Source organism: Sciurus carolinensis, chromosome 2 (assembly GCF_902686445.1).
Source record: "Sciurus carolinensis chromosome 2, mSciCar1.2, whole genome shotgun sequence".
In the NCBI taxonomy this organism is placed as follows: domain Eukaryota; kingdom Metazoa; phylum Chordata; class Mammalia; order Rodentia; family Sciuridae; genus Sciurus; species Sciurus carolinensis.
In genome coordinates this window covers 68,356,712-68,375,518 of record NC_062214.1, presented here as the reverse complement: position 1 = coordinate 68,375,518, position 18,807 = coordinate 68,356,712, and the positions used below count along the sequence as shown (strand labels likewise).

The following is an 18,807-nucleotide window of genomic DNA, read 5'->3' as shown; positions in this document are numbered from 1 at the left end:
AGAAAATTACCTTACAATAAGAAAAGAATTAAGTGAAAACATTCACTACAGTATTATTTTGAATTAGTAAGAAATTAGAAATAATCCAAACAAGAGGAGCAGCTGAGTAAATTATTGGTTTTCTACCAGATGGAATATCATGCAGCCATTGGAGGTGACACAACGAATTTATAGTCACGCAGAAGATTTTTGACATATTATGTGAGAACAAGAAGTACATGCAAAACTATATATATATAACTCTATTTATATTAGAAGTAACAACATATGCTCAGCTCAGCAAGCTGGAAGAAAAATACACAAAAACTGTTAAGTGGGATTGTTTGAGTATCCTAGAAGCATGGTTACATTTTTATTCTTTCTTCTATTACTTTTACAGATTTTCTAAATTTTCTCTTTTGAGCTTGTGCTATTTTTATAATGGAAAAAGAGTGTAAAAGAATACAGTTGGTTAAATCCACAGATGGTATTTCATTCTTTACATATAAGTTACCCCACCCCCGTTCCTTAAAGCTTTGACATGAACAGGTGGGGAGGGGCTTGCTTCTGTGATGACAGTCCATGAAGAAGTCACCTCAGAAGGAACGGTACCCACAAGTATATGTGCAAAATGAGATATTTTCAGGATGCAATAAAAAAAAAATCCTCATTAAGATCATGCCAATAATGGGCTGGGGATGTAGCTCAGTTGATAGAGCACTTGACTAGCATGCCCAAAGCCCTAGGTTCAATCCCTAGCAACTCAAAAGAAAAAAAAAAAAAAAAGATGTCAATGAGAAATGAATCTGAGCACTAACCCTCATCCAAACCAGGACTGCAGTGGTGGCCCCGGGGGTGCAAATTCCCCCTACCTTTTCCAGTTGGGTTGTGCATTCTTCACAAGCCTCCCTGAGCAGGTGGCGGGCCCTGCTGAAGTCTCCCTTCTTGTATGCGCTGTGAATGTCTTCTGTCCTGGGGGACCGTGCTGTGGAGTCCCCGCCTGTTGTGGACAGTTTGCTGCCCATAGCCCCGGCACCTGCATGGGAGGAAGCACACGCACTGTGTCACCGTCACTGCCAGTGTGCTTTGGAGAGTGACAGGAGATGACGGTAGAGGGATGAGCTGTCTGTGACATAATTCTGGGGGTTGTAGGAAGAGAAAAGATAGCCCCGAAGTGCTGTCGTCACCAAAATTCGTCAGGCTAGGGACCTGCAGCCTTCAGAAAGAGACTTTTTGGGGCTGGTGCAGAAGCCAAGCTGTCTGCTCACCAGGCAGTTGAGCACAGCTTGGGTGATTCTGCAGTGAGTCTGTCACCTGGAGCCATTCCAGAGCCTGAGGGAAGCTGGTGTGGGGTGCTGGCTGACTCCACAGACAGCAGGGGAGGAGCAGGGGCTTTGGTGGGAGAAGAGGTGACCCAGATAAACTGCCCCACTGCTGTGTTCTGGGGGGAGTGGTGGATGGGGTCATTCTGAGGGTGTGGAAATCTACAGGCTTTCCCTAGCCCCTCCTTCCTGGCTAGAGAACCCCACAGAGGGCACAGGATTTAGGATCTGTAGCCCTCAGGTCACCCTGCCCCTGTGCAAATAGGACACACTATGATCTTGGGCAATTCCCTGGAAATCAGAGCCTCCAAATGTATTTGGACCATGGGTGAGACTGATCCAGGATGTATGTAAGATGCCACCTGGCTGTCATTTCTGGTTATCTGAACTTGGCTTCTCGGTGGAGCACTCCTGTGAACCTTGATGGAGGAAGGTACAGTGCTACTCCGGGCCAGTTGAGCACCTGGTGCTGCTTGGGAGGGGAGACTAGTCTTGCAGAAAGCGGCAATGCTGCAGGGATATTTGGTAAACATGGACATTTACTGAGTAGCTGGGACATTGTTAAAAACCCTGCTGGGTGCTGAAGATACCGAGGATACAGCCTCTCCCCTGATCAATGGCCCACTCTCGAACAGGGGTTCATAATTAGGTGTCTATGGGACCAGAAAGGATGACAATTACACTTCAGAAGTTCCCCAAATATCATAGACTTGTACACAAAATTGTCTGTTTGTGTATTGTAATTTTCTCTCACGAGAAAATTCATGCTTCTACCAGATTTCCCAACAGGTCAGAGAACCAGAGTTAAAACCTTATCTCTATAGACATTACAGGAAAAAACTCCAAAGAATGAGGACTTAAATTCTGATGTGTTGAGTGGTAGTAGAAATAGGAAGAGAATTCTATTCATTTTTGGCCAAGCTTGCAAAGACAGGAAGAGACAAACAGGCTGGGGGTAATCAGCTCCATCTTTCTGCTGTCTCTTTGAAGGGATGAACAAAACAGGCTTTATCTTGTTTTTTTTCTTTCTAATGTAAATACTGAGTAAAATTGACTTCTGAACATACACATCACAAAAGTAAATTGCATAGTAGCAACTAGCATTTGGAAAATTAAAAATATTAATTTCTTTAGAGTAGAATATACTAAACTAGGATCTTGGAATATTCCCAGAAGCCCATGTGTTAAAGGCTTGGTCCAGAGAATGATGCTACTTGGAGTGGTAGAGCCTTTAACTGGTGGGGCCTAGTGAGAGTTCTATAGGTAATCAGAAACATGCTCTTTTAGGGGAATTTAGGAAACGTCTCCGTCTTGCTCTTTGCTTTTTGGCCTTAAGGTAAGTGGTTTTGCTTTATCATATGCTCCCTCCATGATATACTGCCTAGCCACAGGCCCAGAACAATAGGTTATTCAAGTATGGACTGGAAACTCCAAAACTTTGAAACAAAATAACCCTTTTCTCTTTATGAGTTGATTATCTTGGGCATTTTGTTATGGTGATGGAAAACTCCTTAATGCACCAAAAAAATTACAAACTTAGAAATAAAAGTAGCAAGAGTCAGGAAATATCTACACACTGTAAAGCATTGCTGAGAAGAATTAAGCAAGACCTATATAAATGGAAAGACTTCTCATGTTTGTGAATTAGAAGAAAATTAAGATGTCAATTCTCTATGATTTTTATCTATAGATTTAATTTCAACCTAACATTAATTCCATTAGCCTTTTTTTTTGGTGCAAAAATTGACAACCTGATTCTCAAATTCATATGGAAATCTGAATAACCTAGAGTATTCAAAGCAGTCTTGAAAAAGAAAAAAGATTGGAGAATTTACAGTACCTGGTTTCAAGACTTACTGTAAAGCTACGGTAATCAAGACAGTGTGGTACTAGTATAGACTAATAGCTTCATTGGACAGAAAAGAGAGTTGAGAAATAGACCCATCCTTGAACATACAATTGATTTTCCACAGGAGTGCCAAAGTAGTACAATGGGAAAAGCAACATCTTTTCAGCAGATGGTGCTGGTATAACTGGACATCCTCATTGAACAAAAAGGTTCCTGTCTCCTGTTTTGACCATACATAAAAATTAGTTTGAGATGGACAGTGGACTTACCTCTAATGGCTGAAACTACAAAGCTCCTAGAAAAACACATAGAAGAACACCTCCATGACTCTAGAGGAAACAAAGTTTTTCAGATGGGTGCTTCGGTTTGAGTGTGGTTTGAGTGTCCTTCAAGGGTTCATTGTGAATAAAGTCTTGTTGCCTAGGATGTCACCATTGGAAGGTGGTGAAAACTTTAATGGTTTGGGACTCTTGGGAGGTCCTCAGGCCCCTGAGGTTGTGAAGGGGGTCATTCTTGTGTGACCTCCTTGTAGTTCTCATAGTTCAAGATGGGATCACTTGTTTGCTCCTGTATGTGTTCCACTGTCCGCCATTTACTATGAGGTTCTTAACAGAACTGAGCTGATGCAGGCACTCAGACCTCTAAAACTGTGAAATAAACCTCTTTTTCTTCATAAATAGCCTGTGTCAGTTATTTTAGTATTGTGATGACTTACACAATGGATCACAGAAAACAACAACCATGAAAGGAAAATTGCTAAATTATACTTCATCAAAATTAAAACACTTGCTTATCTAAAGATACCACTGAAAGATGAAGAGGTGAATTACAGATTGGAATAAAATATTTATAAAATGTATGTCTGAAAAGGAATGGCATCTATGGTATAAAAATTCCTACAACTCAATAATAAGAAAAACAACCCAATTAAAAATGGGCAAAGATAGAATGGTAGAAGATATTCAAAGAGCTCAATAGTGTTAGTCATCAGGGAAACAACCACAATGTGACACCACGACCCTCCCACCAGAATGGTTAAATTTTTTAAAATGCTGACAGTATTGATAAGGATGTGGAGCAACCAGAATGCTCATGTTTTATTAATTAGAATGTAAAATGTTACCACCACTTTGGAAACAGCTCTGATGGCTTTATAAAACTAAACATGCGCACGCCCTCTGATTCATCAATTCCATCCTTAGATATTTATAAATATACCCCAAAGTTATACAAGAATGTTCATAGCAATTTCAGCCATATTTCCAAACTGCAAATAGCCCAAGTGTCCATCCAAAGGAGAAGGAATTAAACAAATATGGTATAGTAACTACTGCACAATAAGAAGGAATGAACTATTGCTCTATGAAATGACTGATAGGAATCTCAGAAACATATTGCTGAAAGAAGAAACCTGGTAAGAAAAGGATGCCATTTATATTCTGTTCTAATCTGGGTTGGAAAAAATCCCCAGAAGAATCATTCCTGGGGGCAGGGTAAGCAGTGACGTTCAGCAGGGAGAGGGGATAAATTCATCCTCTGGGTGGATATCTCCAAGTCTTGATGGAATTTGCATCACACAGGTGTTTTTCTTGTCAAAACTTATCAAAAAATCCATTTAAGTTCCGTGCATTTCACTTTATATACATCTGATCCAAAAACAACTGCAAAAATATCAAATGTTAGTAAATAATATGCCTACTGAAGTATATAAAGTTGAATTGCACGGACATTCGAACATACTTTGAAATACATTAAAATGAGATTGTAAAAATGTGTGAGAGCAAGTTTAGAACATGTTTACAGTACTCCAGGTGGGGGCATATGTGTATACACTGGTGCAATTCTTTCAACATTACTATGTTTTTGAAATTTTTCATAATACCATATTTGGAGGAAAGGTGAGTCATAATACCATGTCCTGAATAAGGCCAGTGGTAGGACATACAGAATAAGCTCCACACTGACACAGAGAAACCCTACTTTGTAGGATGGCAGAGCCATGCTGCTTACAGAGCAAAGGCCCTTAATGCCAGGGTCTTCACAACTCCTGAAGCCATGGTTTGCACCAGTTCACAGGGAACTGTTCTGAAATGCCATGAAAACGGGTGGTCGCCAGACAACTGGCATCATTCCTCAAATGCCAGTGCAGGATTACACGGTCTGTATAGAGATTACTAGTTTCTTTGGCTAGGTATTTTTGGAAAGAGGAACCAAGAAAAGGCTTAGTATAAAGTGGTAATACATGTGCATAAACCAGCTTCGCTTTCCAACATGCACTGACAGTCCCCATAAATTATTTATGGTCAGAGACCCTGAGACATCTGGGAGCCGGCCAGAAGGAGAGAAGCCATTAGCAGGGGTGAGAGAAGGAGGCAGAATCACCGCAGCATCCTCCATCAGAAGGGGGCACTTAATTATGTCATGGCTTATCTTGCAGAATTAAACAAATATTCTCCTTATCTAGTAAAAAGCAAGTGTGTGTGCATGTGTGTGTGTGTGTGTGTGTGTGTGCACATGTGCATGGGAGAATAGGAACAAAGTAACCTGTTTGTGTTAAGAACATAAATTCAAGTGCAGTTCAAGTGAAGGGACATTGGGAAGGTGGGACTCAGTCACATGTAGGTCACATGGTGCATGTCAAATTACGAGAGTGATTTATTTTAACATGATTTAAAAATATTGCCTATATATGTGGAGTAAATGACATAAGAACCTGCAACTTGCTCAGTTCTTGTTATATTGTTCAAAACTGTGTTTTTTGGTTTTGAATCTTTCTTAAGTTGCCTGGACAACATACGGCCACACTCACTGACCCTGTGAGCTGGGGCTATGGATCAATGAAAGTGTTGGAAGGACATGATGGGGCTGGGAAAACACCAGTTGATGTCCGTCCATTTAATCTACGCTGCCAACTTCATTTAATTTTAAGAAATTATAAAGAGAATGGTTAGCAGACTAAAAGGAAAAAAAAAAAAACCAAAATTCTAACAATTAGCATTAAGGATGAGTTGTGGGAAATTAGGGACAGGAGTAGAAAAGACTTTTCTTCTTAATTTTCCAAGTTATTTATAATGGAATGATATGACTGCATTATTGAAAACTAAGAAATCAGATAAAAACAAACACATTCTCATTGATAAAACTAACTAATACATAAATACATCATGGAAAAGGCAGAAACTGCTCCTTATCAATGTTAGAGACATCTTCTTTCCTTGGAGGAAAATGTTTTCATAGATTTTTTTTTTTTTTTTTTGCCAAAAACACTAGTTTTGTATCTGAGAATCTGTTACCTTTGATTTAAACTTTAAACACTGGGGAATGAATTTATACTATTTGATATTATTCAGTTTTCTGCCCTTATTTAAATTCAGTTATTTGTACTTATTCATCAATTTTTCCAAATATATTATTTTATTTCATAACACATCACTGTTTTAAATATATTCCTCATGCAGATTTAAAATTCATATTAAAGCATATAAACCTCCCAGAGTGATTCTATTTCAATGAGACATTAATGTTCCAAATATGTAGCAAAAACCACAAGGAAAATAATAGAACATCAGAAAAATTTAGTTTCAATTTTTAAAAAAATCCCTTTTGTGTATTATAATTGTGTCATTGTTTTCCTATATAGCAATTAAATTTTCAAACACATACACACACACACATACACACACACACACACACACACACTACTACAAATGGGATTCTCACTTGCTTTTAAAGCAAACTAATATATTTAACCAAGTACTTAATTAAGAAAAGCGGGAAGGGTAAACCAAGAGCATGATCCATTTTTTAATGCTCCTTGTTTGATTTCAGCAGTCAACTGGAAGTAGGAACCAGTGAGAGAAAAATATAAAGGTAGTAAATGGCTAGAGTTATGGACACAGTACATAGAGTTATTTGAGAATACAAGAAACATGTACAATACACGCTGAGCAAATAAGTGCACCATTCTTGGTTGATGATGAATGTTAGCATTGGCAATACCCTGGTACTTCAGTGTACTGGATGTGGATAGCAAATTAAAGTTCATTATGTAAAGAAGTATGTGGTTAAAAAAATTTTAAACCTATACAACCAGAACATCATTTTGTCCTTGATAATCACTTTTAATTTAGCATCCTATTTATAAATAAATACTTTCATTATTTATGTTCCATTTCATCAGTCATTTCAAGGAGAGATGAATATAGCTGCCAATAACTCAGTCTCTAAATACCATTTCCATAATTTTTGTTGTAAATGAACAAATTATTCTGACTATAGAAATCATTCTTATCTTTCAGTATTTTGGGGCAGTAAGGAAACAGAATTCCACAAATATTACAGGGTAACTCTTGACTGTAGGAACCATGTCACTTTTTGCGATAGCTTGGTATGCTATTCAAGCAGACCTTGAAAGACACCTCCTTTGTTTGTCAGTCTCTGAGAATGCTCTGTCCTGATGTCATCCTCAACTTTTCTTCTAGAACAGAATTTACTAAATCATGTCTCCTAACACAATGATTGGAATAAACTTCTCCTTCAACTATTTTACTCTACAACTGCAGAGCAATGGAGCAATGGATATGAAAGTGGTTTAATTCTGTTAAGTTCTAATGTTGACCTCTTGTGTGTGTGTGTATTTCTCTCTTCCTCAGCAAAGAAAATATGTACAATGGAAGACAAATACTGTTTATTAATTCAAAATGTGTGGCATTCTCACATTTGAGAGGCACATTTGTGTCTCTTTGAAAGGACACTGCCATTTCATTTGTGCATCTGTGACATTTAAAAAATTGCATTTACCCCCATCAATAGAGTAAGAAAAAGTAAAATTGCTCCATCAATCCAGAGCTCCTTGCAGGACAAACACAAGTAATCTTTAGGATGCTACCAACCTGATCATAGTTGTTTAATGATCTTCCTGGGCCATCCTCCACCGAATCTCCAGTGACCACAGCGTCGGGGACAGCGGGATGGACTGCCCAGGAACTGATGCCCTCCCAGCCTCTGTGGCCCTGGGTTCACCGTCCTTCAGTCGGCGGGCTGCTCCTCTCTTCCCCAGACATCACTTGAAGGTTTCAGCCTCAGCAGCAGTTTTCCTCTCTGGGTCACATTACTGTGAAATCCAACCCTCTGTTTCTTCGGGGAAGATGCAGAGGTTGCAGGGTGTGTGTGGGGGGAGGATGACACAGCCCCCAGGGTGACCCTCTGCAGCAATTCCCTCCTGGCTCCAGATGGCTGGTTCTCACACCATCCTACCCGTTACTCCACCAGATCAGAAAAGAAAGTAAGAGCAATGGCCGGGCTGGGAGCTCACACCGACCAGCTCTAGCTCAGAGGCGAGCGTAGCTCAGTCCAGCGAGGCTTCCCTGCACAAACTTACAACATTTTTGAGCCTGTTTCACCAAACCATTGAGAATATTTGTTAGTAAAAAGGAGATGGGTGGTTATATAGTCCATGGGAGAGGGGAAAATTATATCAAAATCCTATTTTCTTTAGCAATAAAAAAATACAATTAATCCTAAAATAATATGTTACAGCCACTTGACAGTGAAATTTTTAAAGGTGTACAACATTCATTGCCAGCTACAGGGTGGTGAAATTGGCACATTGTAAGGTTTATTAGCCATTGTGGGAGACTTTGCAAGTGACATGACTATTTCAGAAAGCAAGAGGAAAATCCTCTATGACAAACCCCAGAAAAAGGTTGCACTGGTTCACCCATGGTTTTCTCTCCTAAATATTAACCTGCAGAATAATGTAGCACTGAACTTTGAAACTGCTCTCTTTAGTTACCTGTAATAGTTGAAGGAAGAACTGACCAATGCCAGGGAAGTAGGGAGTGGCTTAGAGTGATGCCGAGGGCTTGTGAGAACTGGGCTTGATTTATGTGATGTAATTTAATGTTCATGGCAAAGCTATGAAGCACGTGTCCTGGCCACCATCTCACAAATGATGGAGGCCAAGATAAGACATTGGCCACAAAGTTATAGAACTAGAGAGAGGCAGGGGTAAGAGTGGAAGCATTACTTTCTGACTTCAGAGCCCATGGAGTTTCCACTCATCTGCTCTCCAGTGTAGAACCTCCTGGAACTTCCAAATGAGGGACTATTATGCAGCCATTAAAACTGTTAATATTGAAGACTAAGGAGCAGTATGAGAAGTACTTAGCATAGTAAGTCAAAGCATAGGATACGGTACATAAACTAGAAAACTTCATGGAAAAATACATAACAAAGAACACTGATTGACACACTTAAAAAATCTGCAGAATGAAAGCATTTATTTCAGGTTTGCAGACTGTGTGAGATTAAAATGTTTTGGGAGAAAAAAAAGCAAGTTCCTAATGAGTATGGATAATATACATCGTCTATTTTTTTTGTTTGTAACAATTGTCTCTCTATCTCTGGAACACCTGAAGGGTACACATAAATGATAGTGACGTTTGCCTTTAGTAAATGAAATGACTGGAGTCTTTTTCTATTTGTGTTTTCCTGTGTTTTCAACCTTTTTCTCTTTTTGCACCAAGCTTATGCTGCTTTTGAAATCAAAGCAAAAAATGCACTACTGGATGTGAGAGAGATCTGGCTGTGATAAGCGGATGATGACACATAATGGGGGGTGTGAGGGGGGCAAGAATGGAGGAAGGAAGGACTGTATAGAGGGAAAAGAGGGGTGGGAGGGGTGGGGGGAAAGTAAAAAATAACAGAATGAATCAAACAACATTACCCTATGTAAATGTATGATTACACAAATGGTACGCCTTTACTCCATGTACAAACAGAAACAACATGTATCCCATTTGTTTACAATAAAAAAAAAAGAAAAAGAATGCTGGAAATGGAGTAAATGTAGATGAAAAAAAAATGCACTACTTTCAACCTGACTTAATCAACTAGTTCTGTGATGGGATTACTGACACAGAAGCATCTGTCTTGATTCTGTTGCTCCAGAAAAGAGAAAGAGCAAGAATATCTCATGAAACAGTAATTGGTGCAGATGACCCAGATTTTAAAAGATTAAATAAAATGGTCTATAATAATAGTTCATGTTTCAGCAATGCTGCTATTTGTTGAGCCCTGCCAGATGCTCTGGGAAATACCCTGCTTATATCTGCCTTCCTCCTGACACCCAGGCAGGCTGGGCTTCTCATCATCACTTAACATGAAGTGACCACTGTTCTGGGTGGTTAGGGAAGCTGCCCACCCAGTTCCCAACAGTACAGCTTAGACTTGGACCCTTGCCATCGAAGCCCACACTTCTGTGTGTCCCCAAGCAAACATAAGACCTTACTCTTCATATAATGTAAGAATTAATTCTGCCTGGTAAGGACGTGGTAATTAAGGTGAGATGATTCTACCTCATTGGATGGAAAAGCCAGAGAGGAAATGGAAGCCAATTCCTCCATGATTTTTCTATAGCGGCAAAAGAGAAACACAGCAATCCAGAGTTACCAAGACTAATTCTTTCCTAAATTTAGATACTCTTCCAAAAACTCAGTTACTTACTGCTTATTCATTCTAAAGATATTTAATATCTCCTATGTGCTGAGCTAGACCCTGGGGACACAGCTTGCTGAGACAGGCAGGAACAGCTCGAATGTGAGCTGTATTCTTCCCAGAGTTTGTTTTTAAACATCTACAGCAGAATCCATGCCCTTTACCCAGCTAAGGGTGCTTGAGGGACTTGGGATGGTCAACAGATAAAAACTGAGCTGGTAAAGAAGGAAAAACCATCATTCTGAGAAAATGAAAACCACAGAAATAGAATAGTTCCTTTACCTTATATCCCATGACTGTAATATAAAGTGGTACAATCTGAAGACATAAAAGATAAAAAAAATCATTCCTAGTCTAATCTTCAAGGAAGTGATTGTGGTTATAAATACTGGATACTCTTTGGCATACCAATCCTGCTTCCAGGGAACTGACTCCAAGGGAATCAGTCTACACATTTAAAACGCAGTCTGCAAAAATCTAAACAAAAGCTATATGCATAAATATTGTTAAGCAAGGAATGGAGGCTATAATAATTATGAAATGCATTCAAGTAGACAGATACAAGTCAGTTGTAATGGTGCAGACTATAATCACAGCTACTTGGGAGGCCGAGGCAGAAGGATCCCAAGTTTGGGGCCAGCCCGGGCAACTTAGGAAACCCTGTCTCAAAATAAAAAAATAGAAAGGGCTTGGGATGTATCTTAGTAGCACAGCACCCCTAGGTTCAATCCCTAGCACAGAAAAAAATACATAAATACAAGTAGACAGATATAGCAACTGCACATACAGGAAAACCAAACCACCACCACCAACAACAAAAATAAAACTCCAAAATGATTCTATTTTTTTCTTATGCAGTGAAATTTGAGGTCACTTTTTGAAATGTTTTTCACTATTTTCTGGTCATTTTTCTGTTACTACTATAATGATAAATTTTTTTTAAAAATATGCTTTTTGGGTTAACAAATTTTTTCTAACTGAACCCAACTTCCTTTTAGCAACGATGGGCAAAAAGGAAGGAAGAAAGTATCTCAAATTAAAGAGAACATTTAAGATGAGGCATCAAGCTGGGAGTGGTGTCACATGCCTGTAGTCCCAGCAACAACATGGAAGGTCGAGGCAGGTGGATCGAAAGTTCAAGGCCAGCCTGCGCAACTTCACGAGACCCTGTCTCAAAATGAAAATTACTTTTTCTCCCAATGGTATGGGGATGTGGCTCAGTGGCAAAGTGCCCCAAAGTTCAGTTCCCAGTACCACAAAAAGAAAAAAAAAAAAAGATGAGGCGCCAGAATTTTTCCAGTAGTGTCTCCTACTGAGAACCGTGCTAAATAAAACATGTGGCAACAGAAAGAACTGTTATACATAGGCTGGGGTTGTGGCTCAGTGGTACAGCGCTTGCCTGGCATGTGTGAGGCACTAGGTTCGATTCTCAGCACCACATGTAAATGAATGAATAAAAAAAGGTCCATCAAATCTAAAAAAGAAAAAAATTAAAAAAGAAAAGAACTGTATTCAAATAGTGAGAGTTGGGTTTAAGCCCCAGCTTGACTCTTGAACAGTTTCCTGGCCTTTGGCAAGCATTTAAAATATCTGAATATTACCATTTTCTTGTAAAAGAAAAATGGCACATATAAAAGATTGCACAATATATATATATATACCAAATAAATAAACAAAAAGAATAACCAGCACACAAATGGGCCCTGCCCCTTTATCTCCACCCCAGATGCCTGTGAATCAACTAATTGCACTCTCATTTCCTCTATGGACCTCAGGTTTCTCCTCCCTTTTCTGGAAGGAGCTGCTGCTCCTTCTTTACTTATCAAATTCTCCTCCCTCCGGACCCAGCACAGATAATGCTCCCCAGGGAGGACTTGGGGAATTTCCTGTTGGGCTTCCCTCTCGTCCTCCCACCTGTACATGGTCTGACTTGGATTGTGGCCTGCCCCTCTTGTTAGGGTGCCTGTCAGCCTCCTGCTCTGCCCACCCACTGGGCCCCCAGTACTCATGTCCACAGGTGCCTTGTTCATTTGAATTGACATGATTGATGTCAAATGCCTGAGGAGTAAGATGAGAACCCCAGACGTTATAGTTTTCAGACCATGGGCCAAATGTCTAACAATTTCAAATAATGATAATAGTAGGCAACGTGTATCTAGAGCCCACTAAGGGTTGGGCTGAGTTCTAATCACCTGCCGTACTCTCATCCTGACCACAAACCCTCTGAGCTAGGTGCTGTCATCATCTCTAGACCCTAGTTGGCAATGTGCCCTGCACAGGGCAGGTACTCACTGCAAATTCCCGACTTCAATTTATTGACATGCCCCACCCCAAGAAAAATAAGTCTCTGCGTGTCACTAAGGGTTCATTTATAATCTTGCCCATCTGCAATATTGTGTAGTATGGTCCCAGAGCATAGAATTCTCCTGGTAAAAGAGAAGAGTAATACCTTCAGACACTTTTAAAATTTTTCTTGCCAGGAATGGTTTCATTTTGGCTTGTCCCCCAGCCTGCCCTAGAGTCAGTCTGTTTCTATACAACACTTGTTGGGATCATATTAGGTCAAAGTTTACACTATTTCATGATAATATTCTGGGACTTTCCAATTCATAAAAGGATCTGAAGCCTTAGTTACACAAACTGCCCAGGAATATATGGTTATAATGTACTCACAGAGAAAGAGGCCCCAAAGCACAGAGAACTCTAGAGTGGGACCACCACGTCACAACCTAATCTCACCCCCTACCATTTGCTCCCAGCTCTGGAGCCCTGGCATATTTCCATTGCCTCCTTCTCTCTACTATAAAACAGGAGATAACAACAGCATCTAGCTCAGAGGGGTTGTGGCCAGGATCAAGTAAAAGAGAGTGTGGCAAGTGATCAGAACTCAGTCTAACCCTTAGTGGGCTCTAGATAGGTGTCTCCTACTATTGTTTTTATTTGAAATTAAGTCAGACATTTGGCCCATGGTCTAAAAACTATGAAGTCTGGAGTTCTCATCTTACTCCTTAGGCATCTGGGAATCAATCACGTCAATCCAAATGGACAAGTTGATGGTTTTTCAGAATTTTATTTACTTAGCTCTGGGTCAGACATGTGGCCAAAAAGTAGAAGATAAAAGGCTTCAAACAGTGCTAGGGAACTGAGGTATGAATGCACTCAAAGTGCCTGAGCATCAGTTCTAGGCAGGACAGTATTTGTCAGTGGGCAAGTTCGAATCCTACAGGTTGCCCAGCATATAGCTGAGCCTCAATGAACATTCAGTATGTAGATGATATGTCGAAAAGAAGAGCCCCAATCACTTACTTCGGCAGTGTTCTTATCTAAAAATGCTGCTTTGTACCACTACAAAAAATCAACAAACACAAGAGAAGATAGCAAAAGAGAAAGAAAAAAAGAAGGGAACTATGGAACAATCAAAAACAATAAAATAGCAAGAGTAATTCTTTACATATCAATAATTATTTTAAATGTAAATGGATTAAAATTTCCAATCAAAAGATACAGACAGGCTGAATGGATTACAAATAACACAGGAATCAACAATATGTTTGCCTACAAAACACTTACTTTAACTTTAGGGACACACAGACTGAAAGTGAGGTAATTAAAAGAGTTCAGGGATGGTTACACTTACATTAGACAAAACAGACTTTCAGTCAAAATCTGTCACAAGAGATAAAGAAGGTCACCATATAATGATAAAGGAGTCAATTCATCAGGATATAACAATCATAAGTATATATGTACCCAACATTGGAGCACTTAAATATATAATGTAAATATTAACAGAACTGAAGGGAGAATAGATGGCAATAAAATAACAATAGGAGCTTTTAATACCCTACTTTCAATAATAAATGGATCATACAGACAGAAAATCAATAAGGAAACAATGGACTTGAATAATAGTGTAGGCCAAATGAATCTACTAGACATATATCAAACATCCCATCCCAGAGTAAGAGAATACATATTTTTCTCAAATGAGCACAGAATATTACCCAGAATAGATCATATGTTGGTAGGTTGGGGATGCAAAAGTATTAACAAAGTTAAGAAGACTAAAAATATATCAATAGTGTTTCTGACCATGTGGTATAAACTAAAATGTTATTATAGAAGGAAAATAGAAAATCCACAAATATGTAAAAAGTAAACAACATGCTCTTGAAAAACCAAAGGACCAAGGAGGAAATCAACAAGTATCTTTAGACAAATGAAAATGGATATATAACATACCAAAATTTATGGAATGTTTGAAAAAAAAGGCAGTTCTGAAAGGGCAGTTTGCAGCATTGAGTACCTACATTGAAAAAAAAAACTCAAATAATACATTTATACCTCAAGGAAATACACAAAGAACAAACAAAGCCCAAAGTTAGTAGAAGGAAGGAAATAAAAAAATTGGGCAAAAATGAATGAAGTAGAGACTAGAAGGACAATAGAAAAAGATCAGTAAAAATAAGAGTAGTTTTTTGCAAAGAAAAGTAAAACTGACAAACTTTTAGCTAGACTAACCAAGAAAAAAAGAGGAATCACTAAAATAATTATAAGAGAAAGAGGAAACATTACAACTGATAATATAGAAATAAGAGACTTATGAACAATTACAGATCAAAAAATTGGTTATCTAGAAGAAATGGATAAATTTCTAGATATATGCAACCTAGTGGGAATGAATAATGAAGAAATAGACAACATGACTACACCAATAATGAGTTAGAAGACTGAAACAGTAATAAAAAAATCCCCCAACAAAGAAAATCCCGGGGCCACATGCATTCAGGGGTGAATTCTACCAACATTTAAAGAAGAATGCTAATCCTTCCTAAATTCTTCCAAACTCACTTTATGGGACCAGCATTATCCTCTGACCAAAACCAGATAAGGACACTACAAGGAAAAAAAAATTATAGGTCAACATCTCTGATGAACATAGGTGCAAAGATCCTCAACAAAGTACTGGTAAACTGAATTGAGTAACACAGTAACACCATGATCAAGTGAGGTTTATCCCTGGAATGCCAGGATGATTTATCATATGAGATTAATAAATGTGATACACTACATCAGCAGAATGAAGTATAAAAACCATATGGTTATCTCAATGGATGCAGAAAAGGAATTAGGTAAGATTCAATATTCTTTCACGGTAAAAATCCTCAACAAGTTAGGTATAGAAGTAATGCACCCCAATGCAATAAAAGTCATATATGATAGATCTGAATTATCATCATTCTTAAAGGTAAAAAACTGGAAGCTCTTCCTCTAAGATTAGGAACAAGAGAAGGTTGCCCACTCTCATTACTTCTATTCAAAATAGTATTGGAAGCCTGCATCAGAGAAATTAAGCAGGAAAGAGAATTAACAGGCACAGAAACCAGGGAGGAGGTATTCAAATCATCTCTGCAGGTATATGAAGACTCTGCCAAAAATTCTGTTAGAACAGTAAAGTTCCAGGACACAAAATCAATTAAAATATAAGCTGCATTTCTAGATACCAACAACAAAGTATCAAAAAAAATTTTTTTTAAATTTCATTTACAGTACCTAAAAAATACTTAAAAGTAAAGTTAACCAAGGAAGTGAAAAGTCTGTAGGCTCAAACTATGACACTGGTGAAAGAAACTAAAGAAGACACAAATAAATGGAAAGATATCCCATTTTCATGGATTGGAAGAATTGATATTGTTAAAATCTCCATATGACCTAAACTGACCTTCAGATTCAATGCAATTCCAAAGCCCATTGGTATTTTCTATAGAAATAGCGGGGGTTGGGGGGTGGAATCCTAAAACCTGTATGGAATCACAAATAAAACAAACCAAACCACCACCACAAATGGTCAAATCAGTCTTGATGGAGAAGAAAAAAACCTGAAAATATGCTTCCTGATTTCAAACTGCATCACAAAGATATAGTGATCAAAACAGTAGGTTTCTTGCAAAGAAACAGACACATGGACCGATGGAATAGAACAGAAATCTCAAAATAAATTCACACATAATAATCAACTAATCTTTGTGAAGGGCACCTGGAATATACAACAGAAAAGGATGGTCTCTTCAATAAACGGTGTTGGGAAAACCAAGTCTTCAAGTACAAAAGAATAAAACTGAACCCTTATCTTACATCACGCACAAAATTTAACTTGAAATGGATTAAAGACTTAGAATCTAAGACCTGAAACTTCTACAGGAAAACACAGGGCAGGAGCTCCTTGACATTTTTCTTGTTAGGGATTTTTGGGATATGACACCAAAAAGCACAAATAAACAAGTGGAAGTACATCAAATTAAACAGCTTTTGCACATGGAAGGAGTCAATCAACAAAACGAAAAGGCAGTCTATGCAATGGGAGAAAATAGTTGCAAGCCACATATCTAATGAGAGGTTAGCATTCAAAATACATAAGAAAACTCATATAATTGGGTAGCAATCATACTGCTATTACTACTAATACTACTAATAATTTTTTAAACAGGCGAAGGACCTGAATAGACATTTTTACAAAGAATATACAAAAGGACAAACATACATGTAAAGCCGCTCAACAACAATAATGTGGGAAAATATAAATCAACACCATGAGGTGTGTTACGGTTTAGATCTGGAATGTTCCCTAAAAGCTCATGTATAGAAGGCTTGGTCCCCCTGCAGCAATGTTCAGAGGTGGGGCCTTTGGGAAATGATTGGATACAGGGGCGCTAACCTTTCCACTGGAGTAATACATCAGTGGATTCATAGCTGAATGGACTACTGGGAGGTGTTGGAAACTGTAGAAGGTGGGACCTACTTGAAGGCAGTGCATCCTTGGGGTATACCTTCTCCTTGAACCCTTCCTCTCTCTCCCTGTCTCTGTTTCCTGGCTGCCATGAGGTGAGCAGCTTGCTCCACCATGAAGTGCTGCCTCACCATAGTCCCAGAAACAATAGAATCAGCCAACCTTGGATTGAGATCTCTGAAACTATGAGCCAAAATAAATCTTTCCTCCTTTAAGTTGATTTTCTTAGATATTTTGTCTCAGCAATGAAAATCTAACACAAAATGTCACCTCAACTGTCACCTGTTAGGAATGGCTATTATTAAGAGATAAGAAGTGTGACAATGGTATGGAGAAATGTACAATGTTGTCAAAAATCTAACTTAGGTATGTAAGTTACATATTCAAAGGATGTGAAATAAGCAGAGACATCTGTATCCCCATGTTCACCATGGGATTCTTCACAATAACGAAGATACAGAAACAAAGTACCTGTTGATGAATAAATGGATAAAGAAAATGTGTGACACAACACACACACACACACACACACACACACTGAAGTAGTATACATTCTTTAAAAAAGAAGGTAAATGGGCTGGGGTCAGTGTTGGAGTGCTTGCCTTGCGTGTGTGAGGCTCTGGGTTCGATCCTCAGCACCACATTAAAAAAAATAAATAAAATGAAAGTATTGTATCCATCTACAACTAAAAATATTTTTTTAAAAGAAGGTGAAGAAATTGAAGGGATATGAATAGGAAAAGAACTCAAGCTATCACTATTTGCCACTGACATGATTTTATAATTAGAAGATTCAAAAAACTCCATCAGAAAACTTCTAGAACTGATAAATGAATTCAGCAAAGTAGCAGAATATAAAATCAATACATGTAAAATAATGCATTTCTATTCATAAGTGATGAATTCTCTGAAAGAGAAATTAGGAAAACCACTCCATTCACAATAGACTAAAAAAAATACTTGGTAATTAGTCTAATGAAAGAGGTGAAAGGCCTTTACAATGAAAACTACAGAACACTAAAAAAGAAATTAATGAAAACCTTGGAAGATGGAAAGAACTCCCATGTTCTTGCATAGGCACAAATGACCATACTACCAAAGGCACTATACAGATTCAATGCAATTCCATTTAAAATCCCAATGACATTCCTCATAGAAATAGAGAAAGCAATCATGAAATTCATCTAGAAAAATAAGACACCTTGAATAGCCAAAGCAATCATGAGCAGGAAGAGTGAAGCAGAAGGTATCACAATACCAGACCTTGAACTATACTACAGAGCAATAGTAACAAAAATGGCATGGTATTCACAACAAAATAGACAGGCAGACCAATGGTACAGAATAGAAGACACAGGGACAAACCCACATAA

General features: G+C 38.4%; 1 protein-coding gene across 1 annotated transcript in view; it reads right to left on the bottom strand.

The window, feature by feature from the left end:
* The window catches only part of Lrrk1 (leucine rich repeat kinase 1), a 143,404-nt gene that overhangs the window by 86,416 nt on the left and 38,181 nt on the right, over positions 1-18,807 (bottom strand). Inside the window, exon 3 of the mRNA XM_047541288.1 lies at positions 852-1,015. Coding sequence (XP_047397244.1) covers positions 852-1,015 — 164 coding nt within the window. The remainder of the gene's footprint in view (positions 1-851; positions 1,016-18,807) is intronic.